Below are 16,130 nucleotides of genomic sequence, written 5' to 3'. Positions count from 1 at the left end.
GCTTTTCCTGACCACTTATAGTCATGTCTCTTTAAAATAAAGAAAACATCTGCATTTGCTGGAACTATACTATGTTAATGTTCATGATGCTGAATTGCCTTAAAAATTTAGAATAGTGTTAGTCATCATTGTTTTTAACTCAAGATGAATTTGAGTCCACAGTGTAACAAATGAACCAAATTTTCCACTGCATACACTTTTGTCTCCTAAAATTTTACTGTGTCTATTTATTATCAACAGTGTATCTTCCAGGTTTAGAATTAGTATTAACACTTAAGGTACACTAATAGAAACACATTTTGAAATTAGCATGGGCATCAGCTCTGTTACATACTTGGTTCTATTAGTCATTAATTTTTTTATTAGAATTAATAGTATTGGCTAGGAAGAAAGTTAATTCATATACTTAACATGTGTTTTTGTTTTGTTTTGTTTTCTCTTCATTTTGCTTCATTAAGCATTTCTATCCTGGCACTAACTTGCTTTTTTGTTTTGTAGTCTCTTGTTTTCAGCAGCCACTGTAAAGCCGTGGGTGGCTATTCAGACCAGGTTGTCCATCAGCGGAGATCAGCTACCTCCTCACTTCGTTGCTGCCTGCTCACTGAGCTGCCATCTTTTTTGTGTGTGGCCAGTCCACGAGTAAGTGCTACAGGAGGGGGAAGAGATTGAATGAATAGTACTAGAAGAAATAAACCAAGTTTCAAGGAATCTGCTCCTCAAACAGAACTGTTTTAAAGCTATTCAAATTTTAAGTTAAATAGAAGTCATAGTGTTTAAAAAGAATGACATCCATGGTCCTGGCCTTCACAAGACAGCACTTTCTTATCTTGTGTAGATTTGAGAATAGTTTCTTTGATAGCTGCTACTTTGCATTTAATCAGGGGTTCTAAACTACAGTAGGAATAAGTCATCTGTCAGGTAGGTTATCACTCAACTACAGGGTCAAAGCCATTTGTCACGTGCATTTGAGATTTTGTTGTTGTTGTCAATGAACCATTATTTGTTTGTTTCTTTATTAGTATGTGGTGCTGAGAATGGGACACAGTGCCTCACACATGCTAGGCAGGGGTCCACCACTGAGCTTCAAGCCCAACCCAACATTAAGGTTTTAAAGGGTTTTCATAGGAGGGACCCCAATTAAGGGGAAGATTTGATCTGGCTTTATCATCTCAGTACAGTTTCCGCATAATAAAAGGAAACATTACACTTCAGAATCAAGCAGTTTCTCATTCTGGTGTTTTCTCACTTCCTAAACAGTCTTGCCTAGACTGGAGGTTCACAAGTTCATTCCATCTAAAAAGTGACTATTGCATCTTATTCTCCATTCAGCAGTTACATACTTATTTGCAGACCAGGAGTGATTTCCATTGTGATTCAATTTGGAGCAGCTGTCTGGATCCTTCCTAATACCCTGTTTATCAAAATAACACTTCCATGATTGCTAACAAGTGTCACTGCAAAGGCTTTCATTGGCTCACGGAGTTGTTTACTTGGCCTATATGTTCCCTGTATTTCCTGTCCATGTTGATCAGAGTCAGACAAAAACTCCTTATATCTACAAAGAAGTAATGACGGGAGAGAGGCAGAATAGACATGTGACCAGACGAAGTGGTTAGAGAAAAGCAAATTTCTGTCTACCCAGCTTGTTTTCTTTTGCTCCAATGGACAACTACTCTTTAGCTAGGGAAATCTATAAAGCTGATACTTGTTTTTCTTTTTCTTTGGGTTTTTTTTTTTTTTTTTTTTTTTTTTTTTTTTGCTTCCTTTTTTTTCTCCTTTATATTTTTTTCTTTTTTTTGTGTGTGCAATATAGTTGTACTTAATAATGGGATTTATTGTTACTTACACACAGACTATATAACAATATAATTTGGCCATTATCACTTCCCAGTACTGCCCTCTCCTTCCCCACCTTCCATCCCTGGGTCCCTTTCCTCTACTGATCTCCCTTTGATTTTTATGAGATCTACCCTCACCCTCACCCTCACCCTCTTTTCCTTTTTCCTCTCTAGCTTCTGCATACTATACAAAACACACACCCTTAACCTTTTGAGTTTGACTTTATTTCCCTTAAGCTGATGGTTTCTAATTTCATCCATTTACCTGCAAATGATATAATTTCATTTTTCTTTATGACTGAATAAAATATCATTGTGTATATATATCACATTTTCGGTATTCATTTATTGATGGACATCTAGGTGGTTCCATAGTTTGACTATTTTGAATTGTGTGTCTATAAACATTTGTATTCATGTATTGCTGTAGTATGATGACTTTAATTCTTCCTGATAAATATTGGTGAGTGGTATAGCTTGGTCATATGGTGATTCCATGCCTGGTCTTTTGAGGAACTTCCATAGTGATTTCTATAGTGATTGTACTAATTTACAGTTCCATTAACAGTGTACAAGTACTCCTTTTTCTCTACGTCCTCTCCAGCAGTATTATCTATATTCTTGATGCCTGTGAAGCTGATGTTTCTTATCCTCTGTGTTTTATCTTTTTTTCTCCACTCATCCTAACAGGTCTACTGTTTTCATAGTTCTAGTCAAAGAAGAGGTCATCTTCTCAGTCTTCCTTGAAAACCTTTTCTACCATTACTTTTATCAGCTTGCATCTTTAAGTTTATCCAAAGAAATGATGAATGGAAATAAGGTATCGAGTCCCATTGATTCCTGCCTACCTCGATTTCTTTCTACTAGTCCTGTGCTATGTGAACTTCACTCCCTTGCCACTATCAACTTCATTTGGTTACACTGGCTATCTAGAAAGAATTTGGATTTTGTATGCATCCTGTTCTTCCAAAACACTCATGGTCTTAGAAGCTTAAGGTGATGCAGGGAAGTACACGTACACTAGGCAGCATCTAAAACCAATGTTTCCATAGAAGACAGCCTTACATCTGTGGTTTTGTTCTTCTTAATCTGGTCATTGTATAGCAAGAGGCCTAATAGAGGGAGTTAGATTTCAGGGAGAGGGATGTCAAGACTTTATTTCTCACATTGCCAGTATTTTATAGAGCCAATAAAAATGAACTATCTTGACCTGTAGTTGCATCTATGGTCATAAAATTTCTTTGTTACCACTCAATCCTCCAGTGTTTTACAACCAATTACTCGTTTGCCTGAAAGGCTCTTCCCCAGCACCCTCCTTTCCTACTAGACCCTCTCAGTTTTGTAAAGTTTCGTCATATAGCCTGTGCTGAACCTGAAAATTGTAGTAATTAACACCAAGACTATGAAGATAGTAAGAATTCTAAGCATGTCTGAATAGTTTATGTATATACATGTTGTTCTCACTTTTCAGATCAGTGAATAAGATGATGTATCATGACATACCTTAATTATCGTGTTATCTTTTTTTCTTCTTCTTTCCTAAGATTAGGAATTGAACCCAGGGCTTTGCACATGTTAGGCAAATATTCTACCACTGAGCTACATCCCCAGCCCTTTTTATTTTATATTGAGACAGGATCTTGCTAATTTGCCAGATAATCTGACCTTAAACTCCTGATACTCTTGCCTCATCTTCTGGAGTTGCTACCATTACAGGCATATGCTACCACATTCAGCTCTTCTACTGATTTCCATCCCATCTGTGATGGAATGAGAGAAAATTATTTCCTTTGAAGCCTCAACATGTGCTTAAAAGGAATTAATTTCCCTGATATATACTATGAAATTTTTAGGGTCAGTTCAGGAAGCACTGTCCCACTAAGGAAGGAATTATGAAACTTTTATCAATGGCTGAAGAAATAATTCTACAGGGTTAATAAATGAAGGCCCTTGGAATTCATCTTCCCAAAAAACAAAAGTGCTTGAAATGGTCACACTTCCCAGAGCTAGAACAAGAACACACATGTTCTCAGGAAAAACACACTGAATACTTGAGGCATACCTTTAAGATTCTGAAGAGGCTCATGAAGCAAGAAATGGGTTAGCAACTGTAGGACTACAGGGAGTATGTGTTTGCATTTGTGGAGATGGAAGAATGGTTTATCCTGCTTCATCTATACCTGCTTCTGTGCCATCAGAAGCATAATGGGTAAAAGCTGTCTAGAATGGAGCTGACTTGGAAGAAAGATTAATTCTAAGAGAAATGAACTTTTTTGCCCTCTTTAGGACCTCACAAGTACACTGCTTACGTACTTATAACGTGACATTCAGTGCTTCTGCATTTATCTTGGCCCAGGGCTCCTGGCCAAAGAAGCTTATCAAAACATTAAAACATATTTCACTAAGAATTGTGCTTTGCATTTAGTCCTGGTCTTGGAAGGATATCAGCAGAATGGATATTGAAAACTAGGTGAAAGTTTATAACTGGAAAAAGTGTTTTGTTTTTGAAATATTGAGTTCCTAGACAGTAGAATGAATTAGACCTAACTTTTCAACGTTCATATATGAATATACCAACAGTGAAACTCTCCATCATGTACAACCACAAGAATGAGATCCCAGTTACAGTAAGTTATACTCCATATATGCATAATACGTCAAAATACTCTGTATCATGTTTATCTAAAAAGAACAAACAAACAAACAAAAAAAGAGTGCTTAGAAATGAGTCCTCAGCAGAAAGGCACTTTCTGTATCACTGTCCTCTGCCTATTCATCCTGAATTTCTAGCTCTTGATTTTTCTCTTGAGAGTATTGGCCCAAAATCTTTATATATATAGTTCCCATGTGAGTTCTGCTTTTTATGAAAAAGAAAAGCAATTGTCATTGAATGTACAGTTGATCATTATCAGTCTCATTAGAAAAAACCAGGTATGCTTTACTTCAAGAGTATGCATGCTGTTGGAAATATGTAGAGCTGATCATATTTCTGAAGTCCAGGCTACTACTACGTTAGCTGTTTTTATTGACGCATAGGAATTATAAATTATGAGATTATAGGACTCACATCCTACATGGGAAATATCTACTTTGGCTGAGAATCTACCTGGGGTATTACCAGGGCAAGCAATAACAGGGAGAAGAGATCTAATTTTTATGCTCCTCCTTTGTATTTCAGTCTTTTATTTTCCTGAGTTTAAGTATCAGTGGGAAAACACATGAGGTGGAATCAGGAAAACAAACTCTGGAGAGATACAGGTGGTGTGATCTCCTAGGACTGTCTGAATAAACTTATTTCTGTAGTGAGCCTGGGTGTTTTAGAACTCTGAATGCAGTTTACAATGGCACTTTGTAATTTTGCATACAGACTATAGATGGCACTGCTCCCTAGCAAACTGCATCAACTTCATCTGTCCCCAGAGTAGGTTATTCTCCAATTATTGGTAAATGATGTTCCTTCTGGTTCCCCATACAATCACCTATAGCCACATCTAGCTAACTGATTGTTTATACCCCAGGCCACTATTTTTCAAGGCTTGGTGTGAGATACTGGGGTGCGTATTAAAAACCTAGATCAGACCTTCTGTATTAAAATGTGCACTTTTGATCCATTCCCACTGAGAATCGTTGCCCTCAAAATTCATTGATGTAAAAATAGGATAGTTAATAGCCTACTTCTAAGAAGTAATAGAGCTACCTAACTAGGTACAGCCAATGCTTTATGTTTTATTTTCTCCCATACTCTTGCCCTTGTTCCTTATGCCCAGTTTCTTCACATCTCTCATTCTAGTTCCAAGGTTCTTGTGACCAATTTATTGCTTATAACGGGCGTTAGCATTTTTATTATTCTTGGCCTCTATATTTTCATCTTCCACAGGCTCCTTATCAGATATTGCCACAGCCGTCTGAATATAACACCATTTTTGTTAGGGCAGCATCATAGTGGGCTACATTTCTTTTTGGTACTAGGGAATGAAACCTGGGGTGCATAACCACTGAGCAACATCCCAACAACTTTTTTATATTTTATTTAGAAATAGAATCTTACTGTGTTGCGTAGGGCCTTACTAAGTTGCTGGCTTCGAACTTGTGATCCTCCTGCTTCTGCCTCCTGAGCCACTGGGATTACTCTGTTAACCAGTGTGCCTGGTTGAATAATCTACTTTTAAAGCACCTTTTGATCAGATAAGAATTTTTCAGTCTCTTCCCTACCCAAGCAGTGAATCTGCTTCTTGCTGGCAATTGCTTCTCTCCTGTTTTTTACCCCATCAATTCCCTCTTCCCTGGCTTATCGCTTGAAAGAAAGGCTCCTTTGTCTTCCATTAGGTTTGACAGTCAGAAAACCTGGTCAGAGAAAGTAATATTGATCAGCTTGGGAATTTTGCTACTAGAGCATTCAAGGTGGCTTCAGATGTGCCAGATCAATACTCTTTTAGTTGTATAATGATGACTAACTCCAGCTCCCTTTTAGGCATTACCATCATGTGTATCACTAGTAGCACTTTGCCAAGAATGTAATCTATCAATGAATGGAGGTGGTAGAATGTATGCAAAATTACAAAGTGCCATTGTAAACTGCATTCAGAGTTCTAAAACACCCAGGCTCACTACAGAAGTAAGTTTATTCAGACAGTCCTAGGAGATCACACCACCTGTATCTCTCCAGAGTTTGTTTTCCTGATTCCACCTCATGTGTTTTCCCACTGATACTTAAGCTCAGGAAAATAAAAGACTGAAATAAACAATTATTGCTGGCCTGATATCCTCATTTATCTGCCCACTGTAGCTCTCTTTGTATCTTTATTTTTGTTTGCAGATTCATGTTATTAGAAGTTGTTGACCTTTTATTCTGGAGAAGCTAATTAAATCAGTCATTTGGGACTGCTTAATTTGTTACAGGGTATTTAAAATTAATCAGCCTAAGAGTTTTCCATATTAGTCTGGTTTCAAAGTCCCAAGAGACTTAAAGTGTATGAAAAATGTTAAAGCTATCTCGTGAATCTTTCTTTACAGGTCACCGCAGTGCCATTGGATTCTTATTGCAATGACCGAAGTGCAGAATATGAGAGGCGAGTTCTTAAGGAAGGAGGGAGTCTGGCAGCCAAGCAGTGTTTGTTGAATGGGGCCCCTGAACTGGCTGCAGACTGGCTAAATCGACGATCTCAATTCTTCCCAGAGCCAGCTGGAGGACTGTGGAGCATCAGACCCCAGAATGGTTGGTCTTTCATCAGGATTCCAGGTGAGTTCTTCATTCTCTTAGAATGTATTCTCAGCTTTAGCAAAAGGAGAATATGGAATATATTCCATATGGTGGTTTTGCAAAGTTTATATTCAGAGATCTTAAGGTTTCTATTTCATTTTTAGTTCTAAGTGAAAATACTAATTATTTACGACTTGAAAATGTGAATGTTTTTTTAGGAGAGAGGAATGCCACTCTTTCCAAAAAGAAAAAAAAAAAAGTGGGTGAGTGGAACTGAAATGAAGCATAGTGGTAGAGCACTTGCCTACCATGCACAAAGCCATGGGTTCCATCTCCAGTAGGGGGCGGGGGCGGGGCGGGGAAGAAGGGGAAGAAAAAAAAAAACATGGTAGGAGGAAAGGCTTCAGGTAGAATGAATTTAGTTGTCTATGTCATTGCCAGTGAAATGAATGAGAATGTCGTCACTCCCAGAAAGCCTAGTTTAAGTAGCATAAACACTGTTCTGCATGGAACACTAGAGATCTGAATGATAACAAAAGGAAAAACAGTGGGTTTTGTACCAAAATTCTAGCAGATTCCCAGACCCCCTAGGGTCAAGGTCAGGAATTGAGAGGAAACTAGGTTTTCATCTTTGCTTTGGTGAGACTACTTGTTAGGAAGTTGAACAGAGTGTTCATAGGCTCATGTTCTTTACTTACACCTGCTGGCATATTGGAATAATAGCTAGCTTGGAGCTACAGTATTAGTTTTGGTTGTCCTAATTCTCTGATATCTTAAGTATATTCATCTTAGTGACATGTAATGGAAGTAAACTAGAGCTAAACATTCAAATGCAAACATCTATTTCTAAAGGTTAATTGGATTTGCTGAAAGTCTGGTTTTTCCATTTAATGTTAACTTTGTTACAAGTGTCAAGGGGCTTTGTGTCAGCCTTCTAGTAGCATGTCCAAGCTTTGACTGGAAGATACCTTTTTTGATATGTAAAAGCAATACTGCAGGGGTTGTGGCTCTGTGGTAGAGTGCTTGCCTAGCATGTGTGAGGACTGGGTTTGATTTTCAGCAGCACATATATATAAATGAATAAAAGGTGTGTCAACATCTAAAATAAATATTTTTTTTTTAAAAAGCAATATTGCATACTTAGAGCTGACTTAGAACACACAAATATGGTAGGTGAAAGTGTATTGTTTGGAAATCAGGGGAAAGTCCAAGTGTAAAACAGAATGGAACCTCAGGATTCTAGATAGGAGGTGGGTGCAGGTATCAAAAGAGGCAGGATAGCACCTTATTTCTTCTTCATTCTGGTTTCTTCATTCCCAGTACAGGAGTAAGAAGGCTTATTGCTGGCGCTGTGGGAATCTCTTGTGGCTTTTCCTGTTCTTTGAAAGAAAAATGGACCTTGTTTAAATAGCAGGAAGTGTCTGAGTTCTTTTTGCATCGATAAAAAGCACCAGCCTCACTGGCTGTTTACTGTGAGAACCAACCAGCTCCTCGCTGACCCCATTGTGCTCTGTAGACTATCTGGGCCAGCGGTGGGCAGTGGGGGGTGTCACTGTAACCTGTATTTTATCTCTCTTTCCTCTATACTTTCACATTTTTGTTAACACCGGGAAGTGTTGGTTCTTTTGCATTCCTTGAGGGACTGAACCAGAATCTCCTGGGTTCCTCACCTTGGTTGCTTCCCCATGCTTCACCAATGGATGTATGATCCTTTCAGAAAGCTCCTTTCCTTGGAAAACAAAGAGATTATTTAATCTGTTACCCTAATTTTACTATCCTGGGCTATATTCTTTTTGTTTTGTCACTGACCAGGATCTTATACTATGGGCAGTAAGAACCTGCCCATAACAATAGGATTATAGGAGAGATTAGAAGAGTAGGATAGGTCTGTTTGTTTGAACATCCTTTGAGCTCCTGTTTTAAAGAACAGCCTGGGCCTTGGTTTGATTTGGCAGAATTAGTCCGATTGCTATGGAATTGTGCTCCCCCTGGCTTTGTGCCCTGCTTAGCAACAGGTGCGTTCTTGTCCAGTGTGACTTTTGGTAGTTCCTCAAATTTGGATGATGTGTGCCACACAAAGAAGACAACAACGTATGCAGAAAAAGAATCTTGTTTTTGTTTTTGTTTTTTCCTACATATTTTACTATAGTCCAAATACTTGGAAAAATACTGATTTCCCTGTCTAGCACACTTACCAGAGAATCAAAAGTATTCTCATTTGTAAGCCCTTGCTGCTATTTTTTTGTAGGCTTTTCTTCTGGGCTGTCCAAAGAAGTCCAGTGCATCCACTTCTGCCTCCCTGACTCACATAGTAACAAGCTGACAGTTGATACCATTTCTTAATTTTTTGGGTGCACGAGAGTTTATCCTTTTGAGTGTGTACACATCTTCCTTTCTGAGTTTTTCTAATCTTCACATGAGGTTATTCTGGTTAGCAGTCAATGTAGAAAGCAGGAATGCTTGAAAACCATTCAATCATGATTTTGAAATCAGTTGAAGCTTCTCAAAATTCATACATCAGACAGCTATATGTACACTTTAATATTTATGCTGAGGGAGTATATCTGGAGACAGTAGATAAATAGGCTGCAGAAATCTAAAGAACTTAGCTTGTCCACCCTCTTTCAGTGGCTTAAAATATATGTGCTTGCTAGGCTTGGTTGTGCACCCTATAATCTTAGTGACTTCAGAGCCTGATGCAGGAAAATCACAAAATTTGAGACCAGCCTCAGCAACTAACTTGGCTAATAAGCAAGCAACTTGTCTCAAAATAAAAAGGGTTGGGAATGTATATCAGAACCCCTGGAGTTCAATCCCCCATGCTCTGCCCCTGCCACCGGGCTTGCCAGGCATAGTCACACTTGGTCACACACACCCAGAAAAAGAACACACAGACACACACACACAGAGCTAGACTTTTTTTCATCTGTGCTTTTAATGAAAACAAAAAGGAGCGTAATGTCTGAAGCTGATTGATAGGTAGCTCAGTGGGGATTGTTTAGGAACAGTCAACATTGAGAGACCCCCTTAGCAATCCAGCTTAAAAAGGGTAATTGTGATAGGAAACCTTCAGCTTGTTTAAAAGTGTGTTGCTGCTTGATCAGACTTGGAATTTATACAGGACTTCTTGTCTGATGCCACAGAGGAGGCTTAATAGTCTCTCTGTCCCAGCTGTAGTTGTTTGATTGTGTTGGTAAGAAAGCAACAAAAAGAAGAGCATTCCAGTAATCTAAACAGGACCAAACAAAGAAACTGAAAAATGATATATGTCCCAGAGACAGGGAAGGGTTGGGGAGGGAGAGATGTGGCATGGTAGTGTTCTGAAGGTGGGAAAAAGCAGGCTGTGGCACAGAGGAGTAAACATCCAGAACCCATAGTTTTGTAGCAGAAACAGCAGCCCATGATTTGTTATGGTGCTGTCAGCACATCCGTTCTTGTTCAGTTTAAACAATAATTGTGTACTTGGCAAATAGTGGTGAGAATGACAGTTGAGAACTCTTGAACTCCTCTCAAGAGTCAGCCTCTTTAGTTCTGAAAAATATTCATGGGTTCAAACCTAGACACTAAGGATGCATAATGCAATTTTCTTGATAATTTTGTCTTTTACTTTCAGTTGTTAGTTGTCAATATACAGTCTCCATTCCTTTCTGTGTCCCCTAGCCACTTCCATATATCCTCTTATCCAACCCCTCAAGCTTCTTCTTTTATCCTCTTAATGGCAGCAATTGTTCAGGGCATGTTTATGGACCAGTCTACAAACAGGAAACTCTACTTCCTGAAATATGATGGAGTTGAATGATACTGACTGGATAAGATGAAAATTTGTGAGTTAAGTGTTCTTCAAAGATCTGTGGCTGAGATGTATTTCTTATGGGAAGAGGAAGGGAAAAAATGCACATTAGCAAGTGAAACCAACTTCATTTCACAGAAATCCAAAGTCAGTCTTATTGAAAACTGAACAAGCCCTGATGTCTTTCTTTAATTACATCTTGGGTTTATGGCATTTATCAGCCAGCCTGTTTTAAATCATCCAGAAGAGGGAGTTTTGGTGGTTGGTTGGTTTTGGTTTGGTTTTTTACTTTTTGTTTGTTCAGTTTGTTTTGTTGGTTAGTTGGGGGTTTTTTGGTTTGGTTTGGTTTTTGGATTTTTGGTTTTGTTTTTTTTTTTTTTTTAAGTTGTAAATGGACATAGTACCTTTTATTTTTATTTTTATGTGGTGCTGAGGATTGAACCCAGTGTTTCACATGGGCTAGGCAATCACTCCACCATTGAGCTACAACCCTAGTCCCATTTTAATAAAAGATCAAGTGTGGGTATGTGTATTTACATTTCTTAGTGTTTATATTTATCCAGGGGATGGCAGGAACAGCCATTTCTTCTTTACATTCTTATGCTCCTCATTCAGGACATTAAACACTTAACCAAAGAACTAATAGAAACCTATCTGGAGATAGTCAAACAAAGAAAAAAAACAAGATTTTTCAGTTTACTTTATAGCAGGTATGACATAGACACAGTTGCCCACATGTACCTGGTGTCCCCTGCATAAGAATGCGGAGCAGAGAAGCTTTTAGATCCCTTTGCAGCAGAGTCTGATTGGGAGCTATCAGTCGGGAGAAAGTCTGTACCTACCTCTTTAGAATATCAAGTCCTCCTGGAGTCATGATTAAATAGGACTTTGCATTCTTCTGATGCATTTTCCTGTTCTCATAATGATAAGCATCCTGGTTGTAGTAATTTTGGCTGCACGCCGCTTTGCAGTGAGTCAGTTTGTTGCTTCAATTAAATAGTTTACCCCCTCCCCCTTTTTCTTCTCCCCAGGCAAGGAGAGCCTCATCACTGACAGTGGAAAGCTGTATGCCCTTGATGTCCTTCTGACACGGCTCAAGTCTCAAGGACATAGGGTCCTTATCTACTCCCAGATGACCAGGATGATAGACCTGCTGGAGGTAGGAGAAGGAACCTTGGGGACCTAGGCTTCCTTGGCTTTTACATTGGAGGAATCAGATCTTCATGACTAGTGTTATTCCTATTTAATGAGAACCCCCATATTCCTTTTTGTGCTTTTAGTCTACAAAGGGAGCAGAACAGCTCCTGGCAGATGGAGTGCATACAAAAGAACTTCTTCTGCCTCCTTCCTCACATCCAGTGTAAAACATCCTTTTACAAGGGGTGAAATCCCCCAGTTGGGGCTGGGGGAGGGGTGTCTAGGGATTGATCCCAGCAGTACTCTACTACTGAGCTAACTACATCCTAGTCCTTTTTATCTTTATTTATTTGTTTGTTTTTTTGAGACAGGGTCTCACTGAACTAAACTTGAAATCTTGCCTCAGCCTCTCTAATTGCTGGGATCATAGTTATGTGCCACCATACCTGGTGAAATTTCCCATTATTAAAGCAAAGCACAGTCCAAGAATCTTTGAAAAGTTCTTTGAAATTCTGTATGGAAAACAAGATTAGGAGCTGGGGGCTGTGGTGCACACCTGTAATCCCAGCAGTTTGAATCGCTAAGGCAGGAAGATCACAAGTTCAAAACCAGCCTCAGCAACTTAGCAAGACTCTATTAAAAAAAAAAAAAAAAAAAAAAAAGAACTTGGGATGTGGCTCAGTGGTTAAGCAACACTACCTTCAATCTTTCAATCTCTTGACCAAATTTTAAAAGAACAAACAAACAAAAAAACAAGATTGGAATTAGTTTTTCTATGTAGAAAACCAGAATTAATTATCAAAATGATTCTTAACTATATATTGCAATTATCTGGCAAGTTATAAAAAATATTGATATCTTGTCTCAACCCCAGAGATTCTTATTTAGTAAGTATGAAATGTGACTTGAGCATTAGGATATTTAAAATTTCCTGAAGTGATTATAATATACATCCAGAGTTCACAACCACTGGATTGGTGGTAAAAGATAGCTATAGGAAAGCAGCTTTTTTTTCTTTAATTACTTTTATGTTCAGGTTCTCATGCTTTCTTGCCTTAATATAATGGCTTATTATTTGAAGTAGAGGAGATCATAGATACAGAAACAGGAAAGTGAGAATGAGAACAGATAATTATAAACCACTAGATTAAATCTTTATACAAGAACGTTGGAGAGGCTAAAGTGCCTAGTTGTAAGGAGCATATAAATGTTTTCATGTTTTTCCTTGGCTGTAATATTTGTAAGGCTTTATATTCTAGTAAATGGAAATTGGACCATGATCATCCCTGTCTATGAATAAGAGTATAGGGACCACAGAAGTGCAGAAGGAATGAAAGTAGCAGTAGGGAAGATTTTTAGGCTCTTGGGAAGCCAAGGTTGATTTACTGAATTTTGCAGTGAACTTATCCAAATTGGGTGTCAGGCTCCTTTTATTAATTTAGGAACTTCTTTTAGCAAGAGATATGTAATATCTGAAGTCAATTTAATCACTAAGTCTTAGGCTTCATACAATGTTTAGCCCCTTGAATGCCATTGATAAGACAAACTTTCTGGTTTATATTGTGAGTAGATCACCTATTTTTGAAGGTTGACAATAATGCTTATAAGCTATAAGTCATTATAAAATAAGTGATTAAACCATTATGTTTGATATAAATTTTGACTATTAAAGGTACTGACAGCAGCAATCCAAAATAAAAGGGCTGCCTGCATTTCTAATGTTCTGTTCAAAACCAATAATGCCAACAACCAAAACAATTTTCCTACACTGAGGCCCTTTTTAGGTAAAGTATACTTGTCTTGTTCTTAAAGAGTCAGGGGTAATCCAGATAAAGTAGTGTTCTTTAGCTGCTAAGAATTACAGAAAAAAAGCAATATGCTGCATACAGATTTAGTAAGGGAGGTGATAATCTTTTTTTTTCCCAAGGCTATCGCAACATAGTAGAGAGTCCTAAAAGTTGATTTGTGTTAAAGGGAATTTCTAAGGCAATGTGGGCAGCAACCCAAAAATGAGCTAGCTCTGGCAGATGAAGGTGAGTATAGTTGGTTTAATACAGCGCTACATTTTAGTCCCTTATTCTGTATATTGCACACTTGTAGGTACCCATTAAATATTACTAAAGTAGATAATTTAAAGTATGATAAGGAGTTTTGTTTAGGAAGTATGCCGTAAAGCCCCACCCACAGGTTACATCTGTGTAATCCAGCACTTATTTGAGGGAGTAGGGTAGACATACCATCTAGGATTTGCAAACAAGGCATCTTGAGAACCTTTAAATGTAGATGCCTGTCTCTATGGGGAATTCTAAATTAGGGAAAACCAATTTAAAGCATGAATTTCACAACTGCTGAGAATCCTTAACCATATGTATAGTGTGCATCTAGGATGCTGAAGCCAGAGAATGTTGCAATTGTTAGTATGTTTCCAAAACTGAAATGAAAGTGTTCCCTAGTTTCCTTAGTACTATATTTTACTAATGTCGTTTCTTCAATGTATTTTCTTCATGAAAATTTATTACTTTTTGTTCATTTGTATTAATCGTATTCATTCAAATGAACCACATTCTGTATTCTAAGAGACTAGTCCTCAAATAGAATTCGTTTTGTGAGCATGGAATTATAATGGCTACGGTGTTTATTTTTATGTCTAATCATTTATTGAAATGTAACCATATTGTGAATCTTGGGATAATGCATGAGTATGTCTACATTTGTTTCACAGAGTATTTTCATCACTTTCATAATGGACACTTTCAGTAAAAACATTCCTGAGAGCCATGTTTTAGCATTAAAATGTGATCCAGTGCATGAATCCTAAGGATCCTGTCATAGAAAGAATCTTCTATACGTATGCTTTTGGTTGAGTACACTTGACTTTGACTTTTTCTTTAGCAGAAACACGTGATCCTTGCCTTGCTTCTTCAGTCATGACATGTTGAGTGTCCCCCGCCCCCCCCAGGATTTTTTTTTTTTTTTCCATTAATATCTTATACCTCAGACAAAGAGGAAAGAGAAGTTTCCAGTAGACTAGGAATTAGACACTGACATAAAGGCATTGAAGTGCTGTTGTATAGCTGTGTAACATGCTAGTATTTCTCTTTCATTTGGCTTTTTTTTTTTTTTTTTTTTCCCTTCATATCGTTTTGTATCAGCCCTAGCTGTTCATTTCTTTATTTCTGGAACTCAGCAGAACTAGATGGCATTAAAGATTCACATGCTTGGTTTCCATTCTGTGAGAAAAATTAGTTCTAGGCACTTAGTATTTGCTTAGTATTTTCTAAAGAGAATGATAGCCTCCTTTTTCCTTGGGGTAAAAATATGACTTTAATTGAAATTGCTTGTGTAAGTATCAGAACTTCTTTCAATAGAATTCTGCATTTTGAAATGTTTTATTCTTTCCCATGACTTCTAATTATTCTGGATTAGAGGGTTATCAAAAAGGTGATTGCTTAATTTCTAGGAGTAGGAATGTTATATGTTAGTAGATTTATTTTATATTTTCTAATGAGTCACCTACGGTGTCTTGACTGTTGGGAGTACTATTAAAGTAGATATAACCCCTGTGCATTGGGATGATGGTGTAGACATCAGACAAAACTCTTTTTCTCCTGACCAGTATTACCATTCTTGGGAGATCCCTTCTGTATTCAGTAATTGCAGAGTGCTTTTAACTCATTACAGATGACTTAACATTATCTCAGAGTCTCGTCTTTTGAGATCTATTCCTGTTGCATCAAACAACTAAGTCTGTAGTTTAACAAAGTAGGCCACACTATATTTTTTTGCAATACAAAATTACTTGGAAAGTGTTAGCCAACTGATGCTATATGTGGTGTGATTGTTAAGTACTGAAATCCAGACAAATCTTAAGCTTAACCAGTGTATGAAAATAGTACATCATAGAGGACTGGGGTTGTAACTCAGTGGTAAGAGTGTGTGCCTAGCATGTGTGAAGCTCTGGGTTTAATTCTCAGTACCATATAAATAAATGAATAAAATAAAGGTCCATCAACAACTAAAAAAAAAATCTTAGAAAACATAAGACATCATAGAGTTAAAAGTAAATAATCCATAGTAAATGGTGACATTTGGGATTCTGGGAAGCTAAGGATTCTAAAACTGCCCTCATGAAATGAAAAGCAAATTTGGATTGCTGTGAACTGGA

General features: G+C 37.7%; 1 protein-coding gene across 2 annotated transcripts in view; it reads left to right on the top strand.

The window, feature by feature from the left end:
• Positions 1 to 16,130, top strand: part of INO80 (INO80 complex ATPase subunit) — a 131,551-nt gene that overhangs the window by 78,500 nt on the left and 36,921 nt on the right. For both annotated transcript variants that reach the window (XM_079129013.1, XM_079129012.1), the window contains exons 25-27: positions 499 to 639; positions 6,852 to 7,077; positions 11,860 to 11,987. In XM_079129013.1, the coding sequence (XP_078985139.1) occupies positions 499 to 639; positions 6,852 to 7,077; positions 11,860 to 11,987 (495 nt within the window). The remainder of the gene's footprint in view (positions 1 to 498; positions 640 to 6,851; positions 7,078 to 11,859; positions 11,988 to 16,130) is intronic.

This window comes from Sciurus vulgaris, assembly GCF_902686455.1.
Source record: "Sciurus vulgaris genome assembly, chromosome: 2".
Taxonomy (NCBI): domain Eukaryota; kingdom Metazoa; phylum Chordata; class Mammalia; order Rodentia; family Sciuridae; genus Sciurus; species Sciurus vulgaris.
This window is presented reverse-complemented; position numbering and strand designations above follow the sequence as displayed.